A 15,079-nucleotide genomic window follows, 5' to 3' on the forward strand; every position below is an offset into this window, starting at 1 on the left:
TTCATCTCCAGAGTGTGGAAGGCATTCCATTCCCTCCTAGGTGTGGCCGTCAGCCTAACTTCGGGATACCATCCGCAGTCGAACGGGCAGACGGAAAGGAAGGTCCAGGAGATCGTCCGCTTCCTCCGTACCTTCTGTCATGACCACCAGGACTCTTGGGACCAGTTCCTGGGTTGGGCCGAGTACGCTCAGAACTCTCTCCGGCAGTCGACTACAGGACTCACACCATTCCAGTGTGTACTCGACTACCAACCCCCACTGTTCCCCTGGACCGGGGAACCCTCTAACGTTCCGGCAGTGGATTACTGGTTCAGAGAGAGCGAGAGGGTCTGGAACTCAGTGCACCATCAGCTGCAACGAGCCCTGCGCAGACGCAGAATGACAGCTGACCTTCGATGTTCCGACACCCCTGTCTTCCAGCCCGGTCAGAAGGTTTGGCTGTCCACCCGGGACATCAGACTGCGTCTGCCCTGCAGAAAGCTGAGTCCCAGGTTCATTGGCCCATTTCCCATCATCAAGCAGGTCAACCCAGTCACTTACCAACTCCAGCTACCACAAGGGTACCGCATTCACTCCACTTTCCACGTCTCACTCCTCAAACCTTACCACCCTTCTGCTCTCTCCTGACGTGGCTCCCGCCGAACCCCCCCTTCCACTCATCCTGGAGGACGGCGCAGCATACGAGGTTCATGAGATTTTGGACTCCCGGTGTCGTGGTGGTCAGCTGGAATACTTAGTCGACTGGGAAGGATACGGCCCCGAGGAACGCTCATGGGTCCCAAGAAACGACATCCTTGATCCCAACTTACTCCAAACTTTCCACGACAACCACCCTGACAGACCGGCACCGCGGGGAAGAGGACGACCACCACGACGTCTGGGTCCTCGGCCCTCAGGAGCGGGCCGTAGAGGAGGGGGGGGTGCTGTCACAGACACGTCAGGTTCCAACATCAACCAATCCCAGCGCACACTATCCCCAGAGTACTGATCACCGCCACCTGCACCTCATCACCACACTCATCAGCAGCACCATAAAGAGCACACACACACAGCACTCCATGTCCGGTCTCGTTCGCATATACTTCTGTTAATGCTTACCTCAAGGACTCCTCATTCCATACCTACCTGTCTCCAGCGTGTCTCCTTCCCTCTGTGTGCCTCGTCTTCTGTGTGGGTGTGCTCCAGTCAGCTCCAGTCACCTCCAGCGATCTCCAAGCTCCAGCGTGTACATATCTGAAAGGAAAAGGACAGTAACTATCTCCATCATTATCATCAAATCTTCCATTGACTCTACTCTGCTTACCTGTTTCATGCTCTATGCTCTACTGGTGTCAATAAACGCAAGTTACCTGTTTACATCTGTGTCTGCCTCCTGTGTACCGTAACACCAGGATTTGGTTTTCCACTCAATTGTATTTTTAACATCAGTTACAAAATATATATCTGCAGTTTATTAGACATAACCTATGTGTTGGTAAAGAATTTCAAAATCTTGATAAACAAATTAAGAAAATATTTGTTTCTTTTAACATCACATCTATATATAATTACTAGTGATATATCATTCCTAAATTATATTTTTATATTTGTAAAGATGTGCATCAAAGGATAACAAAATATTAAATAACAACAATAAAATATTGTTAATAATTTAGGTTGTTTTATTGGTGTATAGAGTCGAATTGACACAGTGGTTTAAATTGTTTTATTAACAAAGTTTGTTTGTAACATTTAGAATGTTTATAAAGAAAACAAAATGAAGTGAAATGATCTACCCAATAATCTCGAAAGAAGGCCTATATTCAAAGCTGAATCACCTACGGTTTCTCAACAGTTTTTTGCATCTCTCCACCACCACATTTTACAGGTTTGGAAAAAACATATGATCATTTTGTGTGAATTATCCCTAGTATAAATATGTTTATACTTATATTTAACCTTAGAGCACTGATAGCTTCATCAATATTAACCATATAAACAACAAACAGCAAAGAAAAAAAATATTAGATTTTTTAAATAATCCTTTATTTATTTTTATTTTTTAAATTATTATTAGTGATGCACCTATTTTGATTTTTCGTGGCTAATAGAAGCAAATTGGCCGATTCTGATACTGGTTGCAAATTTATTTGTTGTTTATTTGTTCAAAAAATATGTGTAGCTCTTTGATATTAGAGGCAAACACTGGATTTTTATCACAGTCCCAACAAAGATGTTATGAACATGAGCATGAGCAGTTGTTTTTCATTTAAATTATTGTATAATTTCAAGATTAATAGCATGGTCTGACTTTAGCTTTGTGAAATTTTGCTACATAACAAAACACAATCAGCAGACAGACTGAATGAAATGCAAAGTCACTCTCTGACACTAGGTGGCACTTGTGGAACAGCAGTGATATAGCGTTTCCATGGTTACAGCTATACTGGAGATAAGAGGAAAAGCCATCAAAACTTTTCTGAAGACAGTTCCCTTCAGAGATACATTCATATCAACCCCAATTCAATATTTATATTATTCTTCCTATATTTGGCGAGCAGTGAGCTTGTGCATGGTGCAGTATATTCTCTGTGGGCGCGTCTGTTCTCCTCTTTATGTCCGTTTTCAGCGTGTGCCTGTGTTAACGTCCTGTTTACAGACTTAGTAAATATTTCCTGAAATTTTGGGAAATTATTACAAAGCAGTTTGTTTGCAAGCCCGGAATAAAGATAGACCAAAATAAAACTAAAACACCTTTGGATTTATGACCAGTGTGGGCTACTACATCTCTATTTTGATCATGAACTCGCGCACGCGCCATATACCTAAACATTTGGAAAGAATGATTAAGATTTAAAGTTTGTCTGTAAAGTACACCAAGAAATTGGCTTTATAAAACATTATCAGAAAGAGAAAGAAAGAGCTTTATTGCCAGGTATGTTGTTTACACATACTAGGAATTTGTTTTAGTGACAGTTTTAGTGACATGCGTTATTTAACGCATGTGGATGTTAATTCTATGAGGATTGTGTTATTTTTCAAAGACCTAATAAATTCTTAAATATTAAACGTAGGCTAATGATAACCATATAAAGCTCAACGTACGAGTAAATAGGAAAATAAGGAGTAAATAAGGAAAATAACATTTTTAAACACCAAGAACATCTTAGGCCTACCTCAAGATGCTTTTTCAGATTAGATGTTAAATCCTTTGAAGCCGATAGAAGTTTTGTTGCAGTAGCCATAGCTTGCATTGCACTATGATGTTACTGTACTTCCTTTTTCATGTTTATAAGTAAAACTGTCTTTGAATTTCCACTAGAGAAATGCGTTATGCCCTGTTTTCCCGTCCATTTTTCTGCGTGCGATTGCATGTCTGCACTCTGTAGGTTGCCAATATCTGAACAGGCTGCGCACGTTTTTTTTATGTTTGGTTTAAACAGACAGCGTCGGAGAATCATCAACATTGGCTCGTTGGTTAAAAATCCTCAAACAGCTTACGTTAATAGCCTATTAAATGAAATAAATGACATAAAAATTCAAAGTAATCACTTTGGTAATCTAAAATACTTTTTTAAAGTAACTGTAATTTGATTACCATCTATTTAAAATGTAATTGTAACGAAATACAGTTACTCAAATTTTGTATTTTAAATACGTAACGTCGTTACATGTATTTCGTTACTCCCCAACCCTGCGTTACAGTAAGGGTTAGATTAAGTTTAACAAAATATCAGTCACCTAGCCGTAATGAGCACTTGTCATAAAAGTCAGTTTTAATAAAATAGAGATGCATATTTAAACTTTAGTTTATAAAATAACATAAGCTAAAACTATATTAGAAATCATGTAAATCACGTCTCAACTTTCACAGCTAACTAGTGACATCGCTAGCTATTTTAGTCTGACTGACTCCGGTGGCCAACTACTATCAATTATATAATGACCAAATACAACCAGAAACAAATGTTCAGTCTTACCTGTGAAAGGTTATTCCCCGAGACCGGTTTTCAATTGTGCAGCAATTTGTACAGCCCCAAGCAGCACACGAAGCAGGCATTTTTCTCAATTCCAGTTATGAGAGTTATGGGAATGTTGCCCCGCAAAACATGGCGGCGCTGTTGACGTACGGTCCAGCGGCCAATGGGGCGTCTAGTGTTTATTATATGTCTATGATTAGAATCGTATATAATTCTGATTTTTATATAATATTATACTATACTATATTGTACTATTTATATTAACAATGTTAAAATGCAGTTTTTGCTGCTTTATTTTTGTGGAAATCCAATTTAAACATTTGTGGTAAGATTAAAAAAAAAAACAGAAAAATTAATACTTTAATTCATCATACTTTAAAGTGATAAAGTGAGTGAAGAGTGAAGACAATTAAAATGTTACAGAATATTTCTATTTAATAAATACTTTAATAAATAATATATTTAATAAATACATGTAATATAATTTCAAATAAATGCTGTTCATTGAACTTCCTATTTTTCAAAGAAAACTAACAAATATCACCATTTCCACAAAAATATGAAACATCACAGCTGTTTTCAACATTGATAATAATCATAAATGTTTCTTGAGCATCAAATTGTAATGATTTCTGAAGGATCATGTGGCACTAAAGACTGGAGTAATGATGCTGAAAATTATCACAGGAATAAATTACATTTTATAAAATATTTTTTATAAAATACAGAAAACTTTTTTTTATTTGTAAGAATATTTCACAATGTTGCTGTTTTTACTGTATTTTTGATCAAATAAATGCAGCCCTGGTGAGCAGAAGGGACTTATTTTAAAATCAATAATTGTTTCCAAACATTTTGCAGGTACTTTAATATTAACAATTCTATTAATACATTTAATATATTATATATTATATTATATATAATTATTATCATAATTATTAAATGCTGCTTTTTATTTTTACAGAACAATAGTATGTATTATTACAGTATATGACATGGCTTTTAATGTGATAAAATATATGTTTTTAAAAAAAAAGGTGCCGGGACGTGGCTTGGGTGCGGGGTCAGACTTTCCTGCTTTTTTTTTTATCTCTAGCTGATCACATGCCTGATATGTAAAAAAAAAAAAAAAAAAAAAAAAAATATATATATATATATATATATATATATATATATATATATATATATATATATAAATAATATACAGGTGCTGGTCATATAATTAGAATATCATCAAAAAGTTCTTTTTTTTTTATTGTAAATTATTTTTAAAAATGAAACTTTCATATATTATAGATTCCCTACATGTAAAGTAAAACATTTCACAAGTTTCTTTTTTTTTTTTAATTTTGATGATTAGCGCTTACATCTCATGAAAGTCCAAAATCCAGTATCTCAAAATATTAGAATATTTCCTAAGATCAATCAAAAAATGGATTTTCAAAACAGAAAAGTTCAAGTTCTTTAAAGTATGTTCATTTGTGCACTCAATACTTGGTCGGCAGCACATATTACAGCAAATGACTTGCTCCTAGCACAAATTACAGCATCAGTGAAGTGTGGCATGGAAGTGATCAGCCTGTGGCACTGCTGAGGCACTATTGAGCCTTCAGATCATCTGTATATTGTTGGAGCGACTGTTTCTCATCTTTCTCTTGAAAATATCCCATAGATTCAGGGGTCAGGCATGTTGGCTGGCCAATAAAACACAGTAATATCATGGTCAGCAAACCACTTGGAAGTGGTTTTTGCACTGTGGGCAGGTGCTAAAGTCCTGCTGGAAAAGAAAATCAGCATCTCCATAAAGCTTGTCAGCAGATGGAAGCATAAAGTGCTCCAAAATCTCCTGGAAAATGGCTGCATTGACTTTGCACTTGATAAAACACAATGGACCAACACCAGCAGATGTCACGCCCCCCCAAATCATTACTGACTTCAGAAACTTCACACTAGACTTCAAGCAGCTTGGATTCTGTCCTCTCCAGTCTTCCTTCAGACTCTGGGACCATGATTTCAACATGAAATGCAAAATTTACTTTTATCTGAAAAGAGGACTTTCGGCCACTGTTCACTGTCCAGTTCTTTTTCTCCTTAGCCCAGGTAAGATGCTTCTGACGTTGTTTCTGTTTCAGAAGTGGCTTGGTAGTCCTTTTCATGAAGATGTGTGGTGACTCTTGATGCGCTGACTCTGGCTTCATTCTACTCATTGTGAAGCTCTCCCAAGTGTTTGAATCGGCTTTACTTGACAGTATTCTCAAGCTTGTGGTCATCCCTGTTGCTTGTGCACCTTTGCCTACCCAGTTTCTTCTTTCTAGTCAACTTTGCATTTAATATGCTTTGATACATCACTCTATAAACTGCCACCCCATTCAGTATTGACCTTCTGTGACTTACTCTCTTTGTGGAGGGTGTCAATGATTGTCTCCTGGACCATTGCCAAGTCTGCAGTCTTCCCCATTATTGTGGTTTCAAAGAACAAGAGATACCCAGAATTTATACTGTAGGGATGGTCATTTAATGAAACTCAAATGTAAATATTCTAATATTTTGAGATACAGGATGTTGGACTATCATTAGCTGTACGCTCTAATCAACAAATCTTTTAAAAAAAAAACTTTTGAAATGTTTTACTTTACATGTAGGGAATCTAGAATATATGAAAGTTTAATTTTTTAAATAATTTACAATAAAAAAATGAACTTTTTCACAATATTCTAATTATATGACCAGCACCTGTATTTGTGTGTGTGTTTCCATCGCAGGTTTGGTCTTAAATTTCATGTAAGGTGGTATTAAAAAGGTCTTAAGTCTTAAATTTAACTTGTTCATATGTGCAGATACCCTGCTTTTACGATATGATTGGCAGTCTAATCTTATAGGTTGAGCTGCCGACGTGACCTACTCTGCAACAGCATCGCGTGTCCTTTCATCGCAGTTGCAGAAATCCGACAGAAGTCTGACGTCTGGGCTCCTCATAGTGCTGCTGTTGTTATTGACAATGCACGCAGTGGCAGTGAGAGAACCCAGGTTGTCACCCCATATTAAGGGTGTGTCTCAATCAGCTCCCCTAGTTCAGTAAGTGTTTCGCACACACATCGAATCTTGCAAGCAGGTTTAAACATTTCTCTTGTCACTCTCTTGCTTGGTTGTGTGAGTTAAGTCATGGCTTTCTTTCACCACAGTGCTACAAGCTGTGCTCACAGAAAAGCAAAAGATGCTTGCGTTCCTTTGCTTTAAGAAGTTCTGTCTTAGGGGCCTTTCACATATTGCGTCTTTTCCGTGTGCAAGTCAGTTAATGTAGCCGCGCGGCAGGCGCGCTCACAATGGAAGCAACGCGGTCGTGACGCGCATGCGGTGCGTTTTCCAGACGCATTGAGATGAAAAATTCTCAACTTTTCAGAATGCCGCAAGCGCACCGCAGATCATGTGACAAGAACCGACTGACCAGCTATGGTCTTTCCATAACAAAACATCAAAATCTCAGCCGAACAGCTGATCATAGCTGTACATGGTGGTTTTTTTATATCTTATCTCCATAAATATATATAGTAGTAAAACTAATGCAAGGGATAGAAATCAATTTATCCTTTGCTGAAACTTCCTACTCCTCGTGGAGAGCGCAGTTCATGGTTGCATAGCAACGACAGATGGCACGAGAGCGCAAACGCTTTGGAAAAAAGGAGAAGGGAGAAGCAGTGCGGCCGCGCCTTTCTACGAGTTTTTAGACGCGATATGTGAACGGTCCCTTAGGATTCTTAATTTGTAAGTTCATGTTAAATTTAACATTTTTTTCAGTGACAGACAGACTTATTCAGCTGTTAATTTGAATACAGAAGGTTTTTATTAAACCTTGAAATGTGATCTTGTGTGTACAACAAAGTTATTGAAATTTGTTAATATTTTTTAAATAAATCTGTTATTTGAATTTCAGTTTCATTTTGTTCAAAATATTGTGACACGTATCGTATCGTGAACCCAGTATCGAGATACGTACCGTATTGTGACCTGAGCATATCGTTACACCCCTAGTTATTTGTGTCCACTCTTGTCCGTGAGTACAACATTGTTGCCATGTATATACCACTAGTAAGTACAGTAATGTGTCTTACTAGTTACCATAAATAAGTGCCTGTTATTACCCACACTTGTCCATAAGTACAACATAGTTACCATGTACATACCATTAGTAAGTACAGTAATGTGTCTGTTAGTTACCATATATAGATATATAGACACTATAAGTAAGTGCCTGTTATTACCCAACACTTGTCTAGGTCAAAAGTAGTTACCATGTTTGTACCATTGGAAAGTACAGCAGTGTTTCTTATTAGTTTCCATGTACATACATGTCAGGTAAGTACCTTGTGTTAGCACTCTTTTACTTGTATGTACAACATAATTACTATATATGTACCAGGTACGTACACGTACTGTAAAATAAAGTGCTACCGATAAAGGATACAACTGATTGTTGTCAGATTAGCTCAGGTCACTTAAGTTACACACCTTTTGATGTTAGTAGTGTTATTAAACATTAACTAAGAAATTAAAATTAACTAAGATTAATAAATGCTTTATATGTATTTTTCATTGTCAGTTTGGTAATTGAACCAAAGTGTGCAATGGTGAGGGGTCCCCAGGACAGGATTGAAAAGCACTGTTCTAAATGATGGGAAAATCCTACAGGATGTAATTTGCATCTGGATGTTTTAATGATCTGTTTGAATTACAGTTACAGTTATTTTTGTCTAATTAATTTGTTGACATTTCCTGGTTACAGCTTAAGCTATCTTTCACCCTCGATAAGGAGTCCAGCATGCCTCAGGGCTGTTATATCTATCAGTATCGGGACAGCAACAAGTAAGAATGTACACAAAAGCAGTTGATATGACTCTGACTGTGGTTTATGTGATAAAATACTCACCAATAAGCAGTGTAAGTGGGCATGCATGCTTTGTCATCTAAAGCCAGCTTTGTTTCTGTTCTGTCCTTTTGCTGGTTGTAATTTCTTAGTGTTGTTAAACTGGTCACCTCCTGTTCTGGTATTGCACAACATGTGGCCCTAAACACCTTCATATTGAGCTTCTGAACAATGAATCACATGCCCTGTGTCATACAGACTGGTGGAGGAGTTCATGTTGCTGGCAAACATGGCGGTTGCCCATCAGATCTACCGCACATACCCAGAATTAGCCCTACTGCGGAGACATCCGCCACCCCAGAGCAAGATGGTGGATGACCTGCAGGAGTTTTGTGAACAGATGGGCCTTGACATTGACTTCTCCTCGTCTGGAGCACTCCATGTGGGTATCACAAACTATGTTAACAGCATACCAACATAATTGACTTCCAGATCCCAACCAGGAACAATGTGACAGATGTTCAATGTCAAGTAATTGTTTTGTCCTCACTGAAAGTGAAAGTATAATCTTTCATCATATGTCATGACTTGCACAACTTTTGAAACAACAGTGCTTTTTGCTGATGTCGCCTAGGCTGCATGGACCATTGGAAAATGTTAACCAATAGCCAAATAGCTATTTTGGTGTTATTTTAGGCTACTGTTATATGGCCTTTCTAATGCTATATAGTTATGTGGCCTTTCTGAATTCTTGCTAATAATTAAAGCAGTGATTTATTGCCAGTTAACAGGAATGTTTTAAAGGTTACCACAAATAACAAAGTGTTACCATTGGGATATGTCAAGATGCAGTTAAAGGTAACCTTGATATTCAATCTCCACTTCACGATCAAAAAGCCTACTTAAAAGTGGATGTCCAATTGTTAAATTGTTAATAGAAAAATTTTGATTTTTACTTCCAGAAACATATTGTGGCATTCTTGACCAAAAAAAACAAACTTTTAGGTTAGGATATGAGATTTATAATGTTAGAAAGTATGGCATTTTCTGGGCACTAAACTAAGGAATCCCACTGTTTTCATTGTGGAGTCACTATGTGTATATATATATATATATATATATATATATATATATATATATATATATATATATATATATATATATATATATATATATATATATATATATATATATATATATATATATATATATATATATATATATATATATATATATATATATATATATATATATATATATATGTATATATATATATATATATATATATATATATATATATATATATATATATATATATATATATATATATATATATATATATATATATATATATATATATATATATTTGTGAGTGCGTATATGTGTGGCATTCCCAATGTTGTGACCCCACAAGGATAGCAAAACCTGAATTTTTTTTACTATAACAAACTAAATTTATGGTGCCCTTGATGAAAGCAGCTTATAAATCATACTAAATAATGTTCCTTTTCATAGGTTAACTTGATGCTGCATCTGTAGCTGATGCTATGGGAAGAACTGTGGGTGGTGCTGATTGTCTGTATATAACATAGACTGTAACAAAAGATGGACAACACACCTTTGCTCTCTTTCATTGTAATAAGTGAAGCTGCCAGTGTGCCAATATGGTGCTGACATCTTGAGTCTCGAGTCTGTGCATAGTGAACTTGGAGCCCGAGTCTGCACAGTAGTGAGTGCGAAGTGGAGCCGTGATTTCAAGATCCTGCCCACACTTCTGCAGAATCGGTTAATACTGCAGAACAACTCATTATGTCGGTGTGAAATAAACAGTTCTGGAAATGTAGAAATTAAAGTTAAAGCTCCAATCTCCTCCCAATGATCTAGGAAAAAGTCATTTTGTGCTTCAGTGACTACTTTGCTCAGAGAAGCTGTCAATCTCAGCTGTCAATCATTACGTCAAAACATGCATTTTTATAGCATCAAATAACTAACTAAAAACAAACTATTTAAAGAACGAACACTTTAACTAACATCAGTGTGATGATAACTGCCTAAAATGACAGAAACCATCTTTGGAAAAAAATATTTGATGTGTAATTTGACTGTTTAGTTTGTCTCACGTCCCATTACATTACATGGAGAGGGCGGGGTTTATGAGCTATACTGCATCCAGCCACCTGGGTGCAATCGAGATTCTTTGGCTTCACTTTTCAGGACTCGTGTGGCACGCTTGGTATATAATCATGCCAGCTCAGTTGTGCATGGTGTCAGCTATTTTTTCTGCTTGTGAGTCGCAAGTACCAAAATGAGTGGCTTACTGTGCTTAAACAGTCCAATAGAAACAAAATTATGTCAAAATGCCCATCTTGGTGAGTATCCAGTTAAACACAGTCAGTTTTGGAACATAATTAGTTGAGAAAAATGTGTAACAGTATTTTGAATCCGTTCATAAACTCTTAGGCCATGTGTCCACCAAAGCGTTTTTTTCCAGCTGCTAGCGTACTTTTTCAATTGTTTTCAATGGGAACACCGCGTTTTTTTTAAACGCCAGGAGCGTAACGAGGCGCTGAGCGTCTTTTTCACGCTCAAGCGCTGAGAGCTCAGCATTTTTTACTAGTCACCTCGATTTGAAGAATGTTCAACTTTGAGTAAAACGCTGCGCTCATCACTGTCACTTTTTAGCCAGCCGTCCAATCAGAGTGGAAGAGGGGCGGGACAAATACAACACCGACCAACTGTCACAACATTATTGCTGTACAATGACATCAACAAGCAGAGAACGGAACAAAATGGATGAGAAATTAATATTGCTGGTCTCCGAACATATATAGCAAGTAATTCCACATTGTCTCGACATTTTTAGTCTGAAACAAATTACCTGCAAAATCAGTTATAAGTAACAGTGCCGTGAATATTCCGTATCATAGCAACAAAGCGTGTCAACTGAAAAAAAACCGCTGCGCAGCTGAAGCGCTCTCAAGCGCTCACAGGGGTGTTTTAAGCAGAGCGCTTAGCATTTTCAGCTGGCTAAAAACGCTTTGGTGGACACATGGCATTAAAGTGACAGCAGTCTAATATTCCTGCTGCTGTCTGTCATGCTAATAAAAGAACAAAAGACAAAGAAAATCAATCTCTGCTCTTAACTGAATAACTTTTGTAACTAATTGTGAGCATTAATCTGTATTTAATTTTTACAATGAAGACTAGCCAGTGTTATTTTACAATTTGATTACTTTAATTTCTTTAGTATATCTTGTAGTATTTAGAATATACTGTATACCCACTTTTTACTTTTTTATGAAAATAAAATTTTGCATTGAGGAAAAGTAAATTTTTTTTGTATATGCTGTCAATTATAGGTCTTTGAAAAAAATTGCTAAAAATCTGTATCAGCAGGTCACACTTACAAAAAAATCGGAATAGGCCAAGAAAATTGCAATCAGTGCATTTCTAGTTTAATGCCTCTTTCTGCTCACTTTCTGTAGTGTGGGTTTTTCGAATCGTATATCAGGGGTATACCATCCAATTTCAGTGCAGTCCTCCTCGCTTCAACGGTTAGTGAAAGAGGAGAAAGTGGTAGTTGTCTACATCCTATTTTGGACCTGAGATGCTTGAACTACTCTTAAGTCAAAAGCAAACTCAAAATGTTGAAGTATATTCTGCTGCAGATTCAACCAGGAGACTGGTTTGTCATGGTGGATCTGAAGGATGTTTGTTTCCATTTTCAGATCATCCAGAGACACAGGAAGTTCCTCAGGTTCGTGTTCAGGGGCAAAGAATACAGAAATTGGGTTCCTCCTTTCAGTCTGGCTTTAGCGCCTCATATTTGCACAATGCACAGATGCTGTTCTGGCTCCCTTGACTCAATAGCAGTTATTTGTTTGTTTTGTTGGCTACCTTGAGGGGCTAGCTGCCACAAAACAGTGGATGTCACATTAATCTATGAGGTGTGTGGAATCAATTTGCCTCTAGGTGTCAGGGTTCACTCTATTAGGAGTGTTGCATCTCTCCAGGTGCTGTTCAGAGATGTTTCTCTGGAGGACATTTATGTTGTGGCCAATTGGTCCTCTCTGCATGCTTTTGTAAAATTTTATAATTTGGACTTAGTCTTGGCTTCTGGTTCCCAGGTTGTTTTGTTTAAATCATTGCAGTTTCCTTGTTAACTATAGGCTTTGGTATGTTGTGAAAACATGGGAAAGCTAAATGGCAGCTCTCGGAGCTTGGTGTGTGTGGCATATCATTCCCTTAGCTTGCCGTGATTTTATATGGGCTTCAGACAATTGGCACAACCCAAAGGTATTCCCCTCTAAAGGAACAGGGCTTATATGTGTAACACAGATGTTTTAAAAAAAAAAAAAAAAAAAAAAATGCAGAGTGTTTTTGAAAAGGTTAGGTTTAGGTGACAGAGTGTAAAGTTTTTTTCAGTATAAAAATCGTCTATGGAGAGTCCTCATGAAACACGAAAACCGTGTTTGTGCGTGTGTTTTTGCATGTGTGTGCTCATACTAGTCTGTGTCTATTTTTATGACAGAGGAGTCTGAATGAAAACTTTGGTGATGACAAGTATTCGGCTGCCAGGAAAGAAGTTCTCACTCACATGTGCTCCAGGCCAATGCAGGTGAAGATGTGCTCCTGTTATTAACAGTTTAAATCCACTTTCTCAGCAACAAGTCACCTTTATTTGCATAATGCTTTATATGTTACAGATTGTTTCAAAGCAGTTGTGCAGTAATAATCAGGAAAATGATCAGTGATACAAAAAGAATGCTGCTGTAAATCATCTCTAAAAAGACAATAGAGTTATTGTTATTTGAGACAGTTCAATATTGATCCAATTCAGTTCAATAACAGTGTTGCAAAATTCATCAATTATGAAACCAAGTCGAATTGGCTATAATGCAGCACTACAGTGGTGTCATCCGGCTCAATTCATTTCAAGTTTTGTTTTCATCCAATAGTGTCAGGGCAGTCAAATCAATAATATTACTGAATATTATATAATGGCATTTTATTCAGGACTAATATGCATTTTATCCAGTATCAATAAAAACTATTCATAACTAAACCGTTTATGTAGTCCACCATATTGGGAGCATTTTTAATAATAGATTTTTCTTACAAAGCAGAAAAATTTTCGACCTGCTGTTTGGAACAGCCTGTGTGTATATAATATTCGTAAAAATTCCATCCAGGTTGGGCAGCTTACTCTGAATTGCAACACAGCTAATGTGTCAGATTATTAGAACTAAAGCAATGGTTCAGTTGAACTTAGATCTTATGATCTAATTAGAATTATTTTATGTTGTCCTGTTTAGATGGCGGTGTATTTCTGTACTGGAGCTCTGAAGGATGAGAAGTTCTTCTGTCATTATGCTCTGAATGTGCCTCTCTACACACACTTCACTTCACCTATACGACGCTATGCCGATGTCATAGTGCACCGTCTATTGGCCGCCTCCATCGGTGAGTTACTTTTGTTGAGTCAGGGTGCATATGACTATTGGTTGACTGAATGTAATGTAATCTGCTCCAACTCCACTAGAGGTTTTCAACGTCCTACTGCCTGTGCATTAGATGAGTCTTTGTGAGTGGTCCCTACTATGCTTCCACTATGCACTGCAACATTTATTAAATGTATGAACACTGTTAAAAAAAATCATCTCATTTATTGAATCAATTTTGATTCATAAATCCCAAGAATCATTTTTTTTGTCTATGCTGTTAATGCATAAATAAAACTATACTGAATATTATTTGTAATATTTTTCTAATCCAATAATTACAAGAAGCTTTGTGCTTTGACAGAATTTGAAAGCTGATACTTCAAAAGTAACAATGTTATTACCTAATTCATAATTTAACAATAAATACTGTTTTGGCACTCTTTATTGTTGTGTAACAGATCACTGTAACTGCCTAATTTCTCATGTGTTTAAATATTTTTATTAGGAATTTTAGCACACAGTCAATTGTAATTACACTTTTTTAAAAACGCAAACAAAACTTACATTCTAACAAATATGCATTAAATAAGGCAAGGCAAGGCAATTTAATTTGTATAGCACATTTCATACACAGTGGTAATTCAAAGTGATTTACATAAAGAATAATAATAAAAATAGAACATAAGGAATAGAAATAACAGTAAAAACAAAGAAATTTGCTATCTGGATGGAAGAGCTAGGAAGTTTCAGGGAGTTTTTTTGTTGTTGTTGTTGTTGTTGTTGTCCGTCAGAGTGGATCTAAACGGATCTATCCA

The 15,079-nt window shown here is 36.7% G+C and overlaps 1 protein-coding gene across 1 annotated transcript in view; it reads left to right on the forward strand.

Annotated features, from left to right (window-relative positions):
• Positions 1–15,079, forward strand: part of LOC125266702 (DIS3-like exonuclease 2) — an 84,479-nt gene that overhangs the window by 24,865 nt on the left and 44,535 nt on the right. Inside the window, exons 9-12 of the mRNA XM_048187617.1 lie at positions 8,740–8,819; positions 9,079–9,262; positions 13,352–13,438; positions 14,136–14,283. Coding sequence (XP_048043574.1) covers positions 8,740–8,819; positions 9,079–9,262; positions 13,352–13,438; positions 14,136–14,283 — 499 coding nt within the window. The remainder of the gene's footprint in view (positions 1–8,739; positions 8,820–9,078; positions 9,263–13,351; positions 13,439–14,135; positions 14,284–15,079) is intronic.

The sequence above is a fragment of the Megalobrama amblycephala genome, linkage group LG4, assembly GCF_018812025.1.
Source record: "Megalobrama amblycephala isolate DHTTF-2021 linkage group LG4, ASM1881202v1, whole genome shotgun sequence".
NCBI lineage: Eukaryota > Metazoa > Chordata > Actinopteri > Cypriniformes > Xenocyprididae > Megalobrama > Megalobrama amblycephala.